Genomic DNA, 14,937 nt, shown 5'->3' on the forward strand with positions numbered 1-14,937 from the left:
AAGTATGCCAAAATACACTCTGAAATCCTTTCAGGTTAGCTCATGCTACAGTAGTTAGCTAGTTTGGATTAGCAGTAAGAATTTTTGGCGGGTATAAATATGACTTAAATTCTTTCTGAGATTGTCTCAGGTTAGCTCATGTTATATAGCTAGTTTTTATTAGCAGTAAGGCTTAAATTCTCACAGAAACAGCTCAGAGTAGCTATTGTACTGTATGTGCAGAAGAATCCAGAAAGTAACTTCACTATCAGGACAAATTCATAGTGTCTCTGTGGTTGTTGTAGCACTAATCATTTGCCCAACTGTCCTCTAGGTGATTGTATCAAGTGATTACAGCCGAATGGACACAAAGTGCTTAATGGAAATGGCCCAGATCTTCCTGGATGAGCTGGATTTGTCCTCCATGATTGTGCCACCAGTCCCTCATGCACCTAGAAAAAGCCCTTTATCTTCTCCCTGTGTCTCTAGGGTCCCATGACATTTTAAAATCAACTCAAAGACATATTATCTTCATGTCACAGAAACACAACAGTCAAACAGACACTTTTCTTTATACATGGATGCGACCTCCATCAACAAGCACACCAGCACTGAGCCTTTCCCTTTAATTACCAAGAATTTTCCAGAAGGATTTATTCGCATTTCTTCAACGGATTAACACGTTGTCCCGATTTGAATTTATTACATCATGATAATTGCCTTGGCACGGTTTACATGATGAGATTGCCTTCCCTGAGCCTATAATGCTGCGCTCAAAACAGTCAAAAATGTTATCCCTTAGAAGACAATGTCTTTGTGCTGCCTCTAGGTCCTTCATTCATAAAAACAAGTCTTTGGAGACTCAAATGTAAGTGAAAAGTATTTTAACTTTCACAGATGCACTTTTTGATTGTACTACAAGAAGCATCAAACCATTTATGTATGTTACCAATTGCATTCCCCAGAGCAGCACAGTTCTCTCCAGTAAATTTTATTTTATTTTTTATTTGTAAAGATTTTTATTATATATATCTTACATTAGACAGTTAAAAAAAAAAACATTTCACTAAACGTTGTACTGTGTTTCTTTGTATATGTGACAAATGAAATGTGAATTAGCTAAAAAGTGTTTGTATGGAGCCTTTTGAGACATGATGAAGACCAACAGCTGGCTGCTGAAGCAAACAGGAAAACCTCAGAAATCTCTTACCAGTGGCTTTGTATTGTAGCACCATCAGTTCGGCTGTAGTGTTCTCGTGTCCTTCACTTAACATCTCAGTGGAAACAACTTTATTGTGATCTGTTGAACAAGAACATCAGGGTTAAACTCAGACATAGATGAATGAAAACGTTTCTAGGGGCCAAGCACCAAAGGTACATAAATATTCTATTGTAATGTGTTGTATGTTTCTAGTATAAATGGCTGATAAATAGAATCCTTCTAACCTAACCATCAAACTATTTTATTTATTGTAATTGGTCGAATGAGAACAACAGATTAAAGTGCTATTTAATACTCACACAAGATCCCTACAGCACAGAGTGATGCTAAAGCTCCAAGCAGCAGAAGACCAAGAGCAGATATGATGATGTTGTAACTAGATGAAGCTAAATATTAAACATGTTTTAGTTAATAAATTATACAAGTAGAAGTGAGATAATCAGTATAATGAGTACAAACACATACCTGTGCATTGTCTAGTCTTCAGATGTGGCTGCTGTGTGTTCACATAGTCATCATCCACTGTTTGTGATCCTAACAAATTAAAAATCCTTATAATTTATGATGTCTGATTACATAAATTTTCAACATCTAATATATTTTTTTAAAAATATAGCAGTTTCAGATGTCTACCTGTTGGATAATTAACTTTTCCCCCCGTTTCCATTATGCTTCATATATGTTTTGTGATTCCAGGAAATGTTGTAGGTGAATCTTTTTAAAAATGTACTATTTCAGCCTTGGACCATCCTGAAGTCACACCTTTGTACAGTAGTGTACATACATTTACCTGTTTTACAATATACCAAGACTTTTTTTTTTGTGGAAACCTTTTATGTGTCTGATGTCCATGGTACCATTATGAAGATATCATAAGGAAGAAAGGAAATTAAACAGCTCTTGTTGTTGGAGAACTGATGACTGTCCTTCTGGCAGGTTCTCCCACATTAATACAAGTATAATGATAAAAGAAAGAAGTAGTAGCGTTTTCCGTCCTGTGTATTTACATAAACATCGTCCTCTCTGTGTGTGATTATGAGCATTTACATGGTGCTCATCATTTACAGCACTTGTTCAGATTTCTGCCTGTTGGAGAAGGACATTTTTAACTACTACAGTATCTATTTTGCCATTTTTGTAGATTCAATTGAATTTTTTGTTGTCATTCACTAACCTCACTAGTTCTCAGTATCAGTATTTAATCACCAAACAAGCACATACCTGAGTTTTTCAGCTCTAGAGTGATCTCAGGATAAGCATCTCGGGTTCAGCCTCAGTTCAAACTAGCAAGCTGAATTCATTTCTTCTTCTTGAATCTGCTGATGCTTCACCTTCAGTTCTTCATACAGTTTTTCTATCTCTATGTCAAATGTGAATAATTTCTGATACAAAATGGTTAATAGATGTTGATGATAATAAACCAGAAAATATAAGAGGAATATTAAAAAATAAGAAACACAAAACTCAACAACTGAGTTTTTTTCTCACATATACAGTAACTGCTAACTATTAAAGTAAACAGGAAGCTCTTAAAACCACACATAACCCTTGGCTGTGTGTTCTGGGGTCATCAACATTGCAGTAACATTATCATAATGCTCACTTAGAACACCGTATTGTATTTTTCTGAGATAACTTTACAAAGAAAAATACATCAACAAGGGAATAATTTTAAATGATGTAGAAATACTTTGTAGAGGTTAAAATAAATAAAGACTACTTTACAGACCATGTACATTTTAGTTAACTTATACTTTCTGTGAAAATATGAATGATGAAAATATTAAATATGAAATATGAATATGTGTACAGAACACTAAGTCACTGTACATTTGTTGTGCTACATTCGCTGCAATGACTTTTTTTGCAACAGCTTTAACTGAATGACCAAGAATGGGGAAAAGAATGCAATATTTATATGTAGACTGAAAGGCATCCTTCAATCTCTCTCTCTCTCTCTCTCTCTCTCTCTCTCTCTCTCTCTCTCTCTCTCTCTCTCTCTCTCTCTCTCACACACACACACACACACACACACACACACACACACACACACACACACACACACACACACACACATACACACACACACACACACACACACACACACACACACACACACACATGTACCTCAGGTTTGTTTAGCCCTGCATGTATCAATGGCTTTTGCAAGCATCAAATCAGAGATGGAGAGCAGACATTCATGAAGCCCTGTGTCAGATACAATGTGCAGTTACAGAAAATAAAAAGAGCAAAAATCCATATGTTTTATTATCCATCCTTTGTTACCCTCCTAAACACAATATGACTAACCTGGAACTGGAATGCTGACATAGTGCAAGTCATCATCTTGTTAAAAACAAAAACAAAACCATACATCATGTTTTTAAGATCTATATTTTTATTAATTCTTATTGCTTTCTAAATGTTATTCAAAGCAACTTAACATTACAAAGTACATAGTAAATGTATTTGTGGCTGACTTTCCACTAAAGTGAATCGTGTCTGGGGAGTGAGCTATTAATTGACGCGTGTCAATAAAGGCAAATGTTCTTTATATGCTGTTGCGTGTCTTTTATTGGAACAAGCATATCATACAGTCACCATAGTTCCATTGTTCATTCATCCACAGTTCATAGTCCACGCCAATCCTGAACATATCACATGTGTAGCTAAACAACTAAAAAAAATTCCAAAATGATGAAAGTATATGCTCAAACACGATATATCTCACATATTCGTGATAAAGATCCAGTTCGCGGTCATATTTCATGGTCAAAAAACTGTGAGCTTCCCCCGTACACACAAAAAACCCTCCCTCTGGCCCAGGTGCACTCATTTATTCATTTAACTGGTTTAACATTGTATGTTCATATAAGGATCCTACAAATGTTCATAGATACTGTATGAAAATCTATAGATCGTTATATTATGTTGAGATGCTAGTAAAGGAGCGAACTGTTTATCCAGACAGCAATAACACCTTAATTAGTAAACTGGAATTCATTACGTCTCACTAGCTTGAGTAATCAATGAGTTGGCATTTTTTTCACCATAAAATATGAAGACATACGTGTAAAGTTTGCTATACAATATCTATGACAACTATACGGTAAAATAAACCTTTAATACAAACTATAGCTAAACTTAAAGTTAGCTGTTTTAGAATATCAAATATTCATATTCAACAACCAAGAATTGTCCTCTGTTGAAAAAAAACAACCCCACACCATAATCCCCTCTACCAAACTTTATACTTGGCACAATGCAGTCAGATAAGTACCGTTCTCCTGGCAACAGTTAAGCCCAGACTCATCCATCAGATTTCCAGGTAGAGAAGTGTGATTTGTCACTCCAGAGAACATGTCTCCACTGCATCCGACGCTTTGCATTGCACTTGGTGATGTAAAGCATGGTTGCAGCTGCTCAGACATGAAAACCCATTCCATGAAGCACTCTACACAATGTTGTTGAGCTAATCTGAAGGCCACACAAAGACTGGAGGTCTGTAGCTATGGACTCTGCAGAAAGTTGGTGAGTTATGCATACTGTGCACCTCAGCATGTGCTGAACCTGACCTGTGTTTTACACGGTCTACCACTGTGTGGCTTAGTAGCTGTTATTCCCAGCTATCTACTGTACTGTATCTACACCACTATCTTACCACTGCATGCAGCGAGATCTTCCTGAACTTGCAGATGCTTCACCTTCAGTGCTTCATACAGTTTTTCTGTCTCTAAGGAGAATAAATAAATAAATAAATAAATAAATAAATAAATAAATAAATATTAATAACAAAGGGGCAATTACTAGAATTACTATTAGAAGGCAAGAAGCACAAAACTCTTCTTTTTAATCCACATATATACACTGCAGCTACAGCAAACTATTAAAGGAATCAGGAAGCTTTTATAAACACTTACCCTTGGCTTCATGTTCCTGCATCATCAGTGTTTCAGTAACATTAGAATACTGCTCACTTAATATCTCATATGAAACCACTTTATTGTGATCTGTTGAAGAAAAATACTCAGGGTTAAATTAATTCACAGAGCAATGAAAACTAAATGTATAATTAATTAAGTAAATAAATGTAAGTTTTTCGTGTTAGGATGAATTCATCTCACTTGATGGATCGAAGGAGACACTTTATTATGATATGATAAGCACAAATTAACACTTACAAAGGATCCCTACAACACAGAGTGTTAATAAAAACACCAAGTATTAGGAGACCAAAAGCAAATCTGAAGATCTTTCCTGGTTTCTTCTTGTCTTTCAGCTCAGTGCGGTCAGAGATATCTGAGAGAAAAGTGTTAGTTATTTCATACATCTTTGCACTATAGATAAAGTCATTTCCAGACCTAATGCCATGCACAGTTACAGTATTTTAAAAAGTTCAAATATTTTAGGAACTTGTTCCCCAAAAAGAAAAATAGCAACCCAAATAGTTTTACTTCTCTAACTTCATAACACAGGAAAACAAAGAAAAGGAACCTGCCCCCAAAAATGAAGTCAGGTTTACATACAGTACATTTACCTGTTTTACAATATACCAATAGTTTTTTCTGTCCTTTTGTGTGTGTCACTCCTTGTTCCTTTATAAAAAAATAAAAACCTAACCCTAGGCTCCTAACCCTAAATAGCTCTGGTTACAGGAGAACTGAATACTGTCCTTCTGGCAGGATCTCTTACATTTACACAGGACATGTGGAGATAATCAGTATAATGATTTTATGTTATGAGGTGTAAATGTATTTTTTTGTTGTCATTTCATAACCTCATTAGTTCTTCTCACTATCAGTATTTAATCATCAAACAAACACATACCTGAGTTTTTCAGCTCTGAGTGACAGTCTTCTGTATTCACATTAATATCATCCTCTGTGTCTGATAATGAACAGTGAAAAGCTTTAAAGCATTTGTTCATGTAAATGATATCAAGCATAATCATCAAAAATGTATTTAATTATTCATGTATAAACATTTCAGATATCTACCTTTTGGAGAATGATAGTTTTCACTATCGTCCATTTTGTAGAATTCAAAACTCATATCTTCATAGGCACTTCTGAACCTCACTATTGTTTCACTACAAATGAAAGGAGTGACTTCTGCTTTCTAGAGTAATTTCAGGGGAACCCGATAGATTTCACCCTCACACTAGAAAGCAATAGGCATGTGATATAATGTGATGTTCTTCTTCCTGAACTTGCTGACACTTCACCTTCACTTCTTCATACAGTTTTTATATCTCTGTGTGTAGTTAATGTGTGTGTGTGTGTGTGTGTGTGTGTGTGTGTGTGTGTGTGTGTGTGTGTGTGTGTGTGTGTGTGTGTGTGTGTGTGTGTGTGTGTGTGTGTGTGTGTGTGTGTGTGTGTGAGCGTGTGTGTGTGTGTGTGTGTGTGTGTGTGTGTGTGTGTGTGTGTGTGTGTGTGTGTGTGTGTGTGTGTGTGTGTGTGTGTGTGTGTGTGTGTGAGCATGTGTGTGAGCGTGCGTGTAGGCTCTTGGTTTTATATTATATAACTACAGTACTTTTCTTGAACTGTTGTTTTTTTATAACTATTTTTTAACCAATATAAAAATGCTGCATTTTGAAATCTGATTGGTCAGATTGTTAGGCTCTGTAACAACAACAGAGAGTTGTGCCGAATGTGAATCAGATATTTATATTAATGTGAGTTTTAATCATTCTAATTGCATGATTAATGTTTCTACAGCAAGTCATACACAAATATTAGTATGGAGATCACTATACATAATCTGAAGCTAATATTAAATGTGATTATAAAGTGTAACGCTTCGACACAGATAATTCGCTATTCCCAGGAAATGAAAGAGCTCGAAGGTGAAGAGTCTGCAATACAAACGTTTAATGGCAGTGTACAGGCATCACGCTTCTCTCACATAGGAGTGTTTTAACTCTTAATAACCCTCACAAATATAGAAATAAATAACAAAACTATAACAAGAAGGCAGAACAAACATATCATCAACAGTGGCTCTCGTTACACCGCCGATAAGTTCTCCTAAGTTAGGTTAGATAAGTTGGCCGTTACTGTGTGTGTGTGTGTGTGTGTGTGTGTGTGTGTGTGTGTGTGTGTGTGTGTGTGTGTGTGTGTGTGTGTGTGTGTGTGTGTGTGTGTGTGTGTGCGCTATCACAAATATAGAAATAAATAAAAAAAACTTTAACAAGAAGGCAGAGCAAACATATCATCTACCGTGGCTCTCATTACACCATTGATAAGTTCTCCTACGTTAGATTTGTTGGCCGTTACTGTGTGTGTTTGTGTGTGTGTGTGTGTGTGTGTGTGTGTGTGTGTGTGTGTGTGTGTGTGTGTGTGTGTGTGTGTGTGTGTGTGTGTGTGTGTTATGGAAATAAAGCTATATTTTTGCTGATTTTATTTAAAAGAAGGAAGCTAATAAAATATAGTTTTACTTCCCAAACTCCCTGACATCATTTCTTTATACCGGGAGTTGATTACTCTGTGTGGCCGAAACCTAGACTGGGTTGTAACTCCATGATCACTTGAAACACATGTAGAAGTAATTTATTTTATAACATCTATAACAATTGCCTCGAAACACAGTGATTAATTACTGCTGTTTGTCTGGGAGAGAATGGAGAGCCTTAGTTATGAAGAGAAGTTCTACACAACAGACTGTTTTGCATCTCTGGTCAGGAACGACAGAAACAATAAAAAACATGTATACAGACGGAAGTGGGATACAGTAATATGATTTAATCTAGCTAGCTAATTATTTGTGACAGCCATAAATGTTATTTACCTAAAGACAGCCTTGTGTTGTTTTACCTTGATTTTATTTTAATGTCTCCTGTTACTATTAACATCAAGGTTGTTCACACAGTGTGTCTTCTGTTTTATTACTCTGGTGTGCGAACATTCTGAGGTGAAGCTTGAGATACTCAAATTGACTCTCGGTGAACACCCCCAGAGTACACACACACACACACACACACACACACACACACACACACACACACACACACACACACACACACACACACACACACACACACACACACACACACACACACACACACACACACACACCTATTCCTTTTCTTTAGTTTCCACCTTTGTTCCACCCTTTTCACTTTTGATGAACAGAAGATGAACAGATGGAAATTGAAATGAACAATATAACAAATCAGTTTTTTTTCCCCCAGACTTATACAATTTTATTAAATTTCTTTATTCAAAGCAACTTAAGGTTACATCTAGCTTCAGCTAACATAATCTGGACACACTTCATTCATAAAATAAACATATGTTCATCCCTACAGTACAATTTAAATGATTTTCACAGGCAGAAGGAGAAAATCCACACACATGATCCAAGTATGAAAAATGAAAAAAGAAACTATAGATAAACTTCATGTTAGCTGTTTTACAATATCAAATATTTATAGTCAACAACCAAGAATTGTTCTCCATTAATAAAAACAAATATTTGCAGACTCAAATGTAAGAGAAATGTATTTTACTTTTCACAGATGTACTTTTTGATTCTCCTACAAGAAGCATCAAACCATTTATGTATGTTACCATCGACATTCCCCAGAGCAGCACAATTCTCTCCAGAAGGGTCCTCCACTTTCCAGTTATCAGGCTCATTTGTTCCCTTTGGAGAACTATACCAGAACCTACATAGAATTAAATCTGTAATTGTTTTCTTAAACAATTATTTCATTTCATGCAAATATATATATATATATATATATATATATATATATATATATATATATATATATATATATATATATATATATATATTTGCATGAAATGAAATAATTGTTTGTAATGTATGTATGTATGTATGTATTACTGGAGCTCTGTAGATCTATAAGCAGAACAGTGAGATGAGTTTATAGACTGTGTAAGTGAACACTGTCCTTACGTTACACCGGTCTCCTTTAATGGCTTGTTGTTCACCCACATCCACTGTCCTTCAGTCTCCAAGTCATTCAAACCAATCCAGTGTGTTTCTCCAATTTGTGAAACTACAAAATCCTAATTTAGAAAATAACATAATCACATAAAGCTTACACCTGTAATCAATTCAAGTGAAATAGAGACCAAAAAATTTTATTTTATCTGAAAAACTGATAAGAAAAAAGCTCTTAATTTCAAACCTGTTCAGTTTGGCTGGTTATAATCACCAGGTGACCTCCTTTCTCCACACAGTAATCTCTACTCTGTGTCCAGTTCAGTTTATGAGTGGGGAAGTAGTAACACTTTAAACCAAGAGACTTCCATCCTTCCTCACATTGTCCATTGTTTTTATTTGCTGTTTTTCAAGATGAGATAAAAAAAAAATCAGTTATAAATTCAGATAATATATTTGTATACCCTATATACTGTAGCATGGCTTTGCTTTGTTTTTGTCTATCTGTCTCTGTCTGTCTGTCTGTCTGTCTGTCTGTCATGATGGGAGAATCTTACCACTGCATGCTGCGAGTTCCTCCTGAACTTGCTGATGCTCCACCTTCAGTGCTTCAAACAGTTTTTCTATTTCTAAAGCCAAAAAGAATAATTTCTGATGCAAAGAGGTTATTAGATAATGAGAATAAACCAGAAAAAAAATAAATGAATGAATGAATGAATAATAATAATAATAATAATAATAATAATAATAATAATAATAATAATAATAATAATAACAACAGAAGCAAAAGGAGCTCAAAAAGGAAACAACAAACAACAACAACAAAAGGAGCAAATACTATTACTATTAGAAAATAAGCAGCACAAAACTTTTTTGTAGGCTTTTAACCCACATATACACTGCAGCTACTGCAAAGGAAACAGGAAGCTCTAATAAACACTTACCCTTGGTTTCATGTTCTTGCATCATCAATGTTTCAGCAACATTAGAATACTGCTTACTTAATATCTCATGTGAAACCACTTTATTGTGATCTGTTGAAGAAAAATACTCAGGGTTAAATTAATTCACAGAACAATAAAAACTAAATGTTTAATTAATTAAGTAAAAAATGTAAGTTTTTCATGCTAGGATGAATTCATCTCATTTGATGGATAAAAGGAGACACTTTATTATGATTTGTTGATTGATAACAAAGATAAAGTTAATAAGCACAACTTAACACTTACAAAGGATCCCTACAGCACAGAGTGTTAATAAAACACCAAGTATTAGGAGACCAAAAGCATATCTGAAGATCTTTCCTGGTTTCTTCTTGTCTTTCAGCTCAGTGCGGTCAGAGATATCTGAGAGAAAAAGGGTTAGTTATTTCATACATCTTTGTACTGTAAATAAATTCCTGACTCCAGGCTTGCAGACCCACTGCCCTTCACAGCTTCAGGGTTTTCCTTTCACTCAACACATGAGGCTTTAAACTAGCTGGGTGCCAAACCTCTGCCGGATCCATGAACTTCCAACCCACAGTCCCCATGATACAACGGACACATGGCAATAATAAAGTCTTCTTCTTCTATTTAACTTCTAGTTTAATAGTCTAGTTTGTTCAAATCAAATGATAACTTTTCTTGAAATTTATTATAACTATTTAATAACCAGAAAAAAAATGTTGCATTTTGAAATCTGTTTGGTCAGAATGTTAGGTTCTGTAACAACAGTTGAGAGTTGTTATAAATGTGAATCAGATATTTCTATTAATGTGAGTTTTAATCATTCTAATAGCATGATCATTGTTTCGACAGCAAGTCATTCAAAGGGACTATTATGGAGATCACTATATATAATCTGAAGCTAATATTAAATATCGTTACAAATTGTATTATTTATCAAAGAAAAATAGAGAATTGTAAATACGGTAACAATTTCTCTAAATAAATATTCATGTAACATTTATTGGATGATTTAGGTGAAATATTTCATGACAGTAAGTTTCACTCCCAGGTTGTTTTTAACACAACAAGCAGCACTTTTTTATTAGTTACTTCAAAATACATAAAAAAACAGAGGGAATTAATATTTACAAGTATTACATGTAACTACTATTTTTTTCCTCAAGAATCTCTTCACTTCAATTAAATGTAACTATAAATGGATAAAATTGTAAGTATTTAAATTTTATTATGAAAACAAGACTTACCTGAGCATGCTTTGTGCCTTGGTTGCCAGTTCTGTGCATTCACATAATCATCGTCAGTTCTCCGTCCAAACTATTTAAAACATCATCATTTAAATTGCTTGCTCACACGTCATATTTACACCATAACTAAATTCAAAAGTATAAAAGTATCAGAGCTCTAACTGTAGGATAATTACCTTTTTTCCACCCATTCTTTAACCCGTGCTTCACTTTATAATCTTAAATTGAACCCTGTGATACCTGAAAATTGGTAGTAACTATAAAATTAGTTATAATCAGAAGGGAAGCGAGATACAGATCTACTGTGCAATAGCAGTGGGAGAGATGTAGCTTCCGTAGTAGATGGTTGAAAGTAACCACCCCAAGAACCCACTACAAAAAAAAAATAAAACTAACTATAACAACCCTCCAGCACCCTGTTACAACTTGTGATATTTTTTCTGTTCTACTATGTGTGTTTTTGTGCTACGTCTTGTGTGCAGGTCAGGCTCCCAGAGTTTCCGGCCTGCCCTTGCTTGTCTTCATCCTGCCGTCCCGTGCTGATGACACTATTGGTGAACATATTTAACGAAGAAGAGACAACACTGATACAAGTGTGTCTTCTGTTTCATTTCTCTGGTGTCCAAACATTCTGAGGTGAAGCTTCAGATCATTCTCAAATCAACTCTAGTTGACTACCCCCCAGATCACACACACACACACACACACACACACACACACACACACACACACACACACACACACACACAAACACTCTCTTTTTATTTAGTTTCCACCTTTTTTCCACCCTTTTCACTAGTTTAGAGAAGATGAACAGTACAATTTAAAAGATTTCCACAAACAGAAGGAGAAAATCCACACACATGATCTTCTGATGTTCTAGTGGTTAAGACAAGCTAAAAATACAACATACAACTAGAAAGCATAAGGCATTTATGTGATTTTCTTCTTCCTGAACTTGCTGACGCTCCACCTTCACTTCTTCAAACAGTTTTTATGTGGAAGTTTTTTCTCTGAGGAAAAAGGGAATAATTTTCTGATACAAACTTAGAAGCACTTACAGAAAATAAGAAGCACAAAACTCAAAACTTGTGTCCCTGGTGTTACTGTACAACAGAAAGACATCAAGTGAACAGGGTTTTCAGGATTTTATTTTCATTCTGCACCTTTTTTCTATGTACAAACAAAACTGAGTTCAGGTAAAAAGGTTATACAGTATTAAGCTTTAAAAAAATTATTAACTCATTGACCACAATGGAAAAAAAAATTCACACATTTACAAAATAAGGAAATAAGCAAACACATATAATATAGTTGCAAGCAGCGATGGTGGGCCCTCGCACGTTTTTTTATCGCTATACTGTGCCTCCCTGAAAACAATGCACAGTGGGCAAGTGCATGAAGTTGGTAAATATCAGTGGACTATTTTATGTTGTTACTGACCCATTTGGGGACTGTAGGTAAATAAAACCCCACATTTTAGACAAATGGTGGTGTTATTGAGAACAGATTTTTGATATCTCAAACAATGTTGCCATGGCATCGTGCCAAATTTTACTTTTATCTCAAGCATATTTAAGGCTTTTGGCGTGCTTAGAATAACTTGAAATTTGACACATACATCACATTTGTCGGCTGTTAAGTGTGGACAAAAATGTCAGACAAAGGTGTGTCTTTTAAGTGGCTCACAAGCACCCCTCTTTGTCTAAAATATGGGGTTTCATTTACCCACAGTCCCCAAATGGTCTAGTAACAACATAAATTTCAAGAGTTTTCGATCATGTTATGGGACCCCAACTGGCCAATGTGTGAAAATAAAATAAAATGAAATTAAAATAAATAAATAAATAAACCAGAGCAAAAACAATAGGGCTTCGCACCATCGGTGCTCGGGCCCTAATTATATCAATAGTAAACTTAAATACATTGTATATGATGTGTGTGACATTAAAGAAGTTGACTTGAATTTAGATTTTTAACCTATATAAACACTAGGTGACAAGAGACACTCAGTAAAGTTCACATGGGATCAGAGACTGGCGTTTATTCAATTCACTTAGAAAAGCCCTGCTTAGAAAGACTCCCAGTGAGCTGCCTGTCTCTTGAGTGAGCGGAGAAAATACAGTACAGTGATTCAGTGTTTTCCCCTCCCTTTTAGTCAGGTATTGTTGCTAAAGTAGTTAGGGGTGTGTAGGTGTGTAGTTTTCTCCACATGTGATGCGGTGTTGTACACAGAGAAGGCCCATCCTTACCCTCCGTAATAGGTGCAGGTGTACGATGAGTGAGTGTATGCATATGATTTACATTTACATTTACAGCATTTGGCAGACGCCCTTATCCAGAGCGATGTACATAAGTGCTTAAATCTCTAACATTGAATACATTAATGCTGGTTCACTAGGTTACATACTTAAGATACCATGAGTTTAAAACATTTGTTCAAAGTTACAATGAAAAAGTGTCAAAGGTGTTTTTTTTTTTTTTTTTAAATGCGAAAGATAAGGAAAGAAGTGCTAGTTGAAGTGTTTCCTGAATAAGTAGGTTTTCAACCGCCGCTTGAAAATAGCCAGTGACTCAGCTGTCCGGACCTCTAGGGGAAGTTCATTCCACCACCTTGGTGCCAGAACAGAGAAGAGTCTTGTAGTATACTTGCCTCTTACCCTGAGAGATGGTGGAACCAGTCGAGCAGTGCTGGTAGATCGGAGGTTGCGGGGTGCAGTGTGAGGAATGGTGAGGGCTTTGAGGTAAGAGGGAGTTGGTCCATTTTTGGCTTTGTAGGCCAGCATCAGTGTTTTGAATCGGATGCGTGCAGCTACCGGAAGCCAGTGGAGGGATCGCAGCAGCGGGGTGGTATGCGAGAACTTTGGCAGGTTGAAAACAAGCTGGACAGCTGCATTTTGGATCATTTGCAGAGGACGGATTGCGTTCATAGGTAGACCTGCCAGCAGTGCATTGCAGTAATCCAGTCTAGAAATGACAAGAGACTGAACAAGTACCTGAGCAGCCTGTGTGGACAAAAATGTCCGAATCCTTCAAATGTTGTAGAGAAGAAACCGACATGAGCGAGTCAGATTAGCAACATGAGAGGAAAAGGACAGTTGATTGTCCATGGTTACCCCAAGATTGCGAGCTTTGACTGAAGGGGCGATCAGATCGTTGTGCAGGGATATAGCAAGATCATGACCTGGGGATGAATCACCTGGGATGAACAGCAGTTCAGTTTTGCTAGGATTGAGCTTTTTGTGTAGCAAATGTGTGTGTGTGCCATCACAAATATAGAAATAAATAACAAAACTATAACGAGAAGGCAGAGCAAACATATCATATACCGTGGCTCTCATTACACCACCGATAAGTTCTCCTACGTTAGATTAGTTGGCCGTTATTGTGTGTGTTTGTGTGTGTGTGTGTGTGTGTGTGTGTGTGTGTGCATGTGTGTGTGTGTGTGTGTGTGTGTGTGTGTGTGTGTGTGTGTGTGTGTGTGTGTGTGTGTGTGTGTGTGTGTGTTATGGAAATGGAAATAAAGCTATATTTTTGCTGCTTTTCTTTAAAAGAAGGAAGCTCCAAAAATATAGTTTTTCTTCCCAAACTCCCTGACATCATTTCTTTATACCGGGAGTTGATTACTCTGTGT

The 14,937-nt window shown here is 36.0% G+C and overlaps 2 protein-coding genes across 2 annotated transcripts in view; one reads left to right on the plus strand and one right to left on the minus strand.

Moving 5' to 3' along the window:
* Nucleotides 1–14,937, plus strand: part of LOC113662805 (C-type lectin domain family 6 member A-like) — a 229,774-nt gene that overhangs the window by 128,799 nt on the left and 86,038 nt on the right. The gene's annotated exons all lie outside the window — the stretch shown is intronic.
* Nucleotides 8,393–11,754, minus strand: LOC125140669 (C-type lectin domain family 6 member A-like). The gene is made up of 8 exons (XM_047809826.1): nucleotides 11,480–11,754; nucleotides 11,304–11,373; nucleotides 10,339–10,455; nucleotides 10,054–10,143; nucleotides 9,667–9,738; nucleotides 9,357–9,511; nucleotides 9,122–9,234; nucleotides 8,393–8,867 (listed from the first exon to the last, which is right to left on the minus strand). The coding sequence occupies exons 1-8, from the start codon at nucleotides 11,492–11,494 to the stop codon at nucleotides 8,705–8,707; spliced, it is 795 nt and encodes a 264-aa protein (XP_047665782.1). The 5' UTR covers nucleotides 11,495–11,754; the 3' UTR covers nucleotides 8,393–8,704.

Source organism: Tachysurus fulvidraco, unplaced genomic scaffold (genome assembly GCF_022655615.1).
Source record: "Tachysurus fulvidraco isolate hzauxx_2018 unplaced genomic scaffold, HZAU_PFXX_2.0 HiC_scaffold_51_np12, whole genome shotgun sequence".
Taxonomy (NCBI): domain Eukaryota; kingdom Metazoa; phylum Chordata; class Actinopteri; order Siluriformes; family Bagridae; genus Tachysurus; species Tachysurus fulvidraco.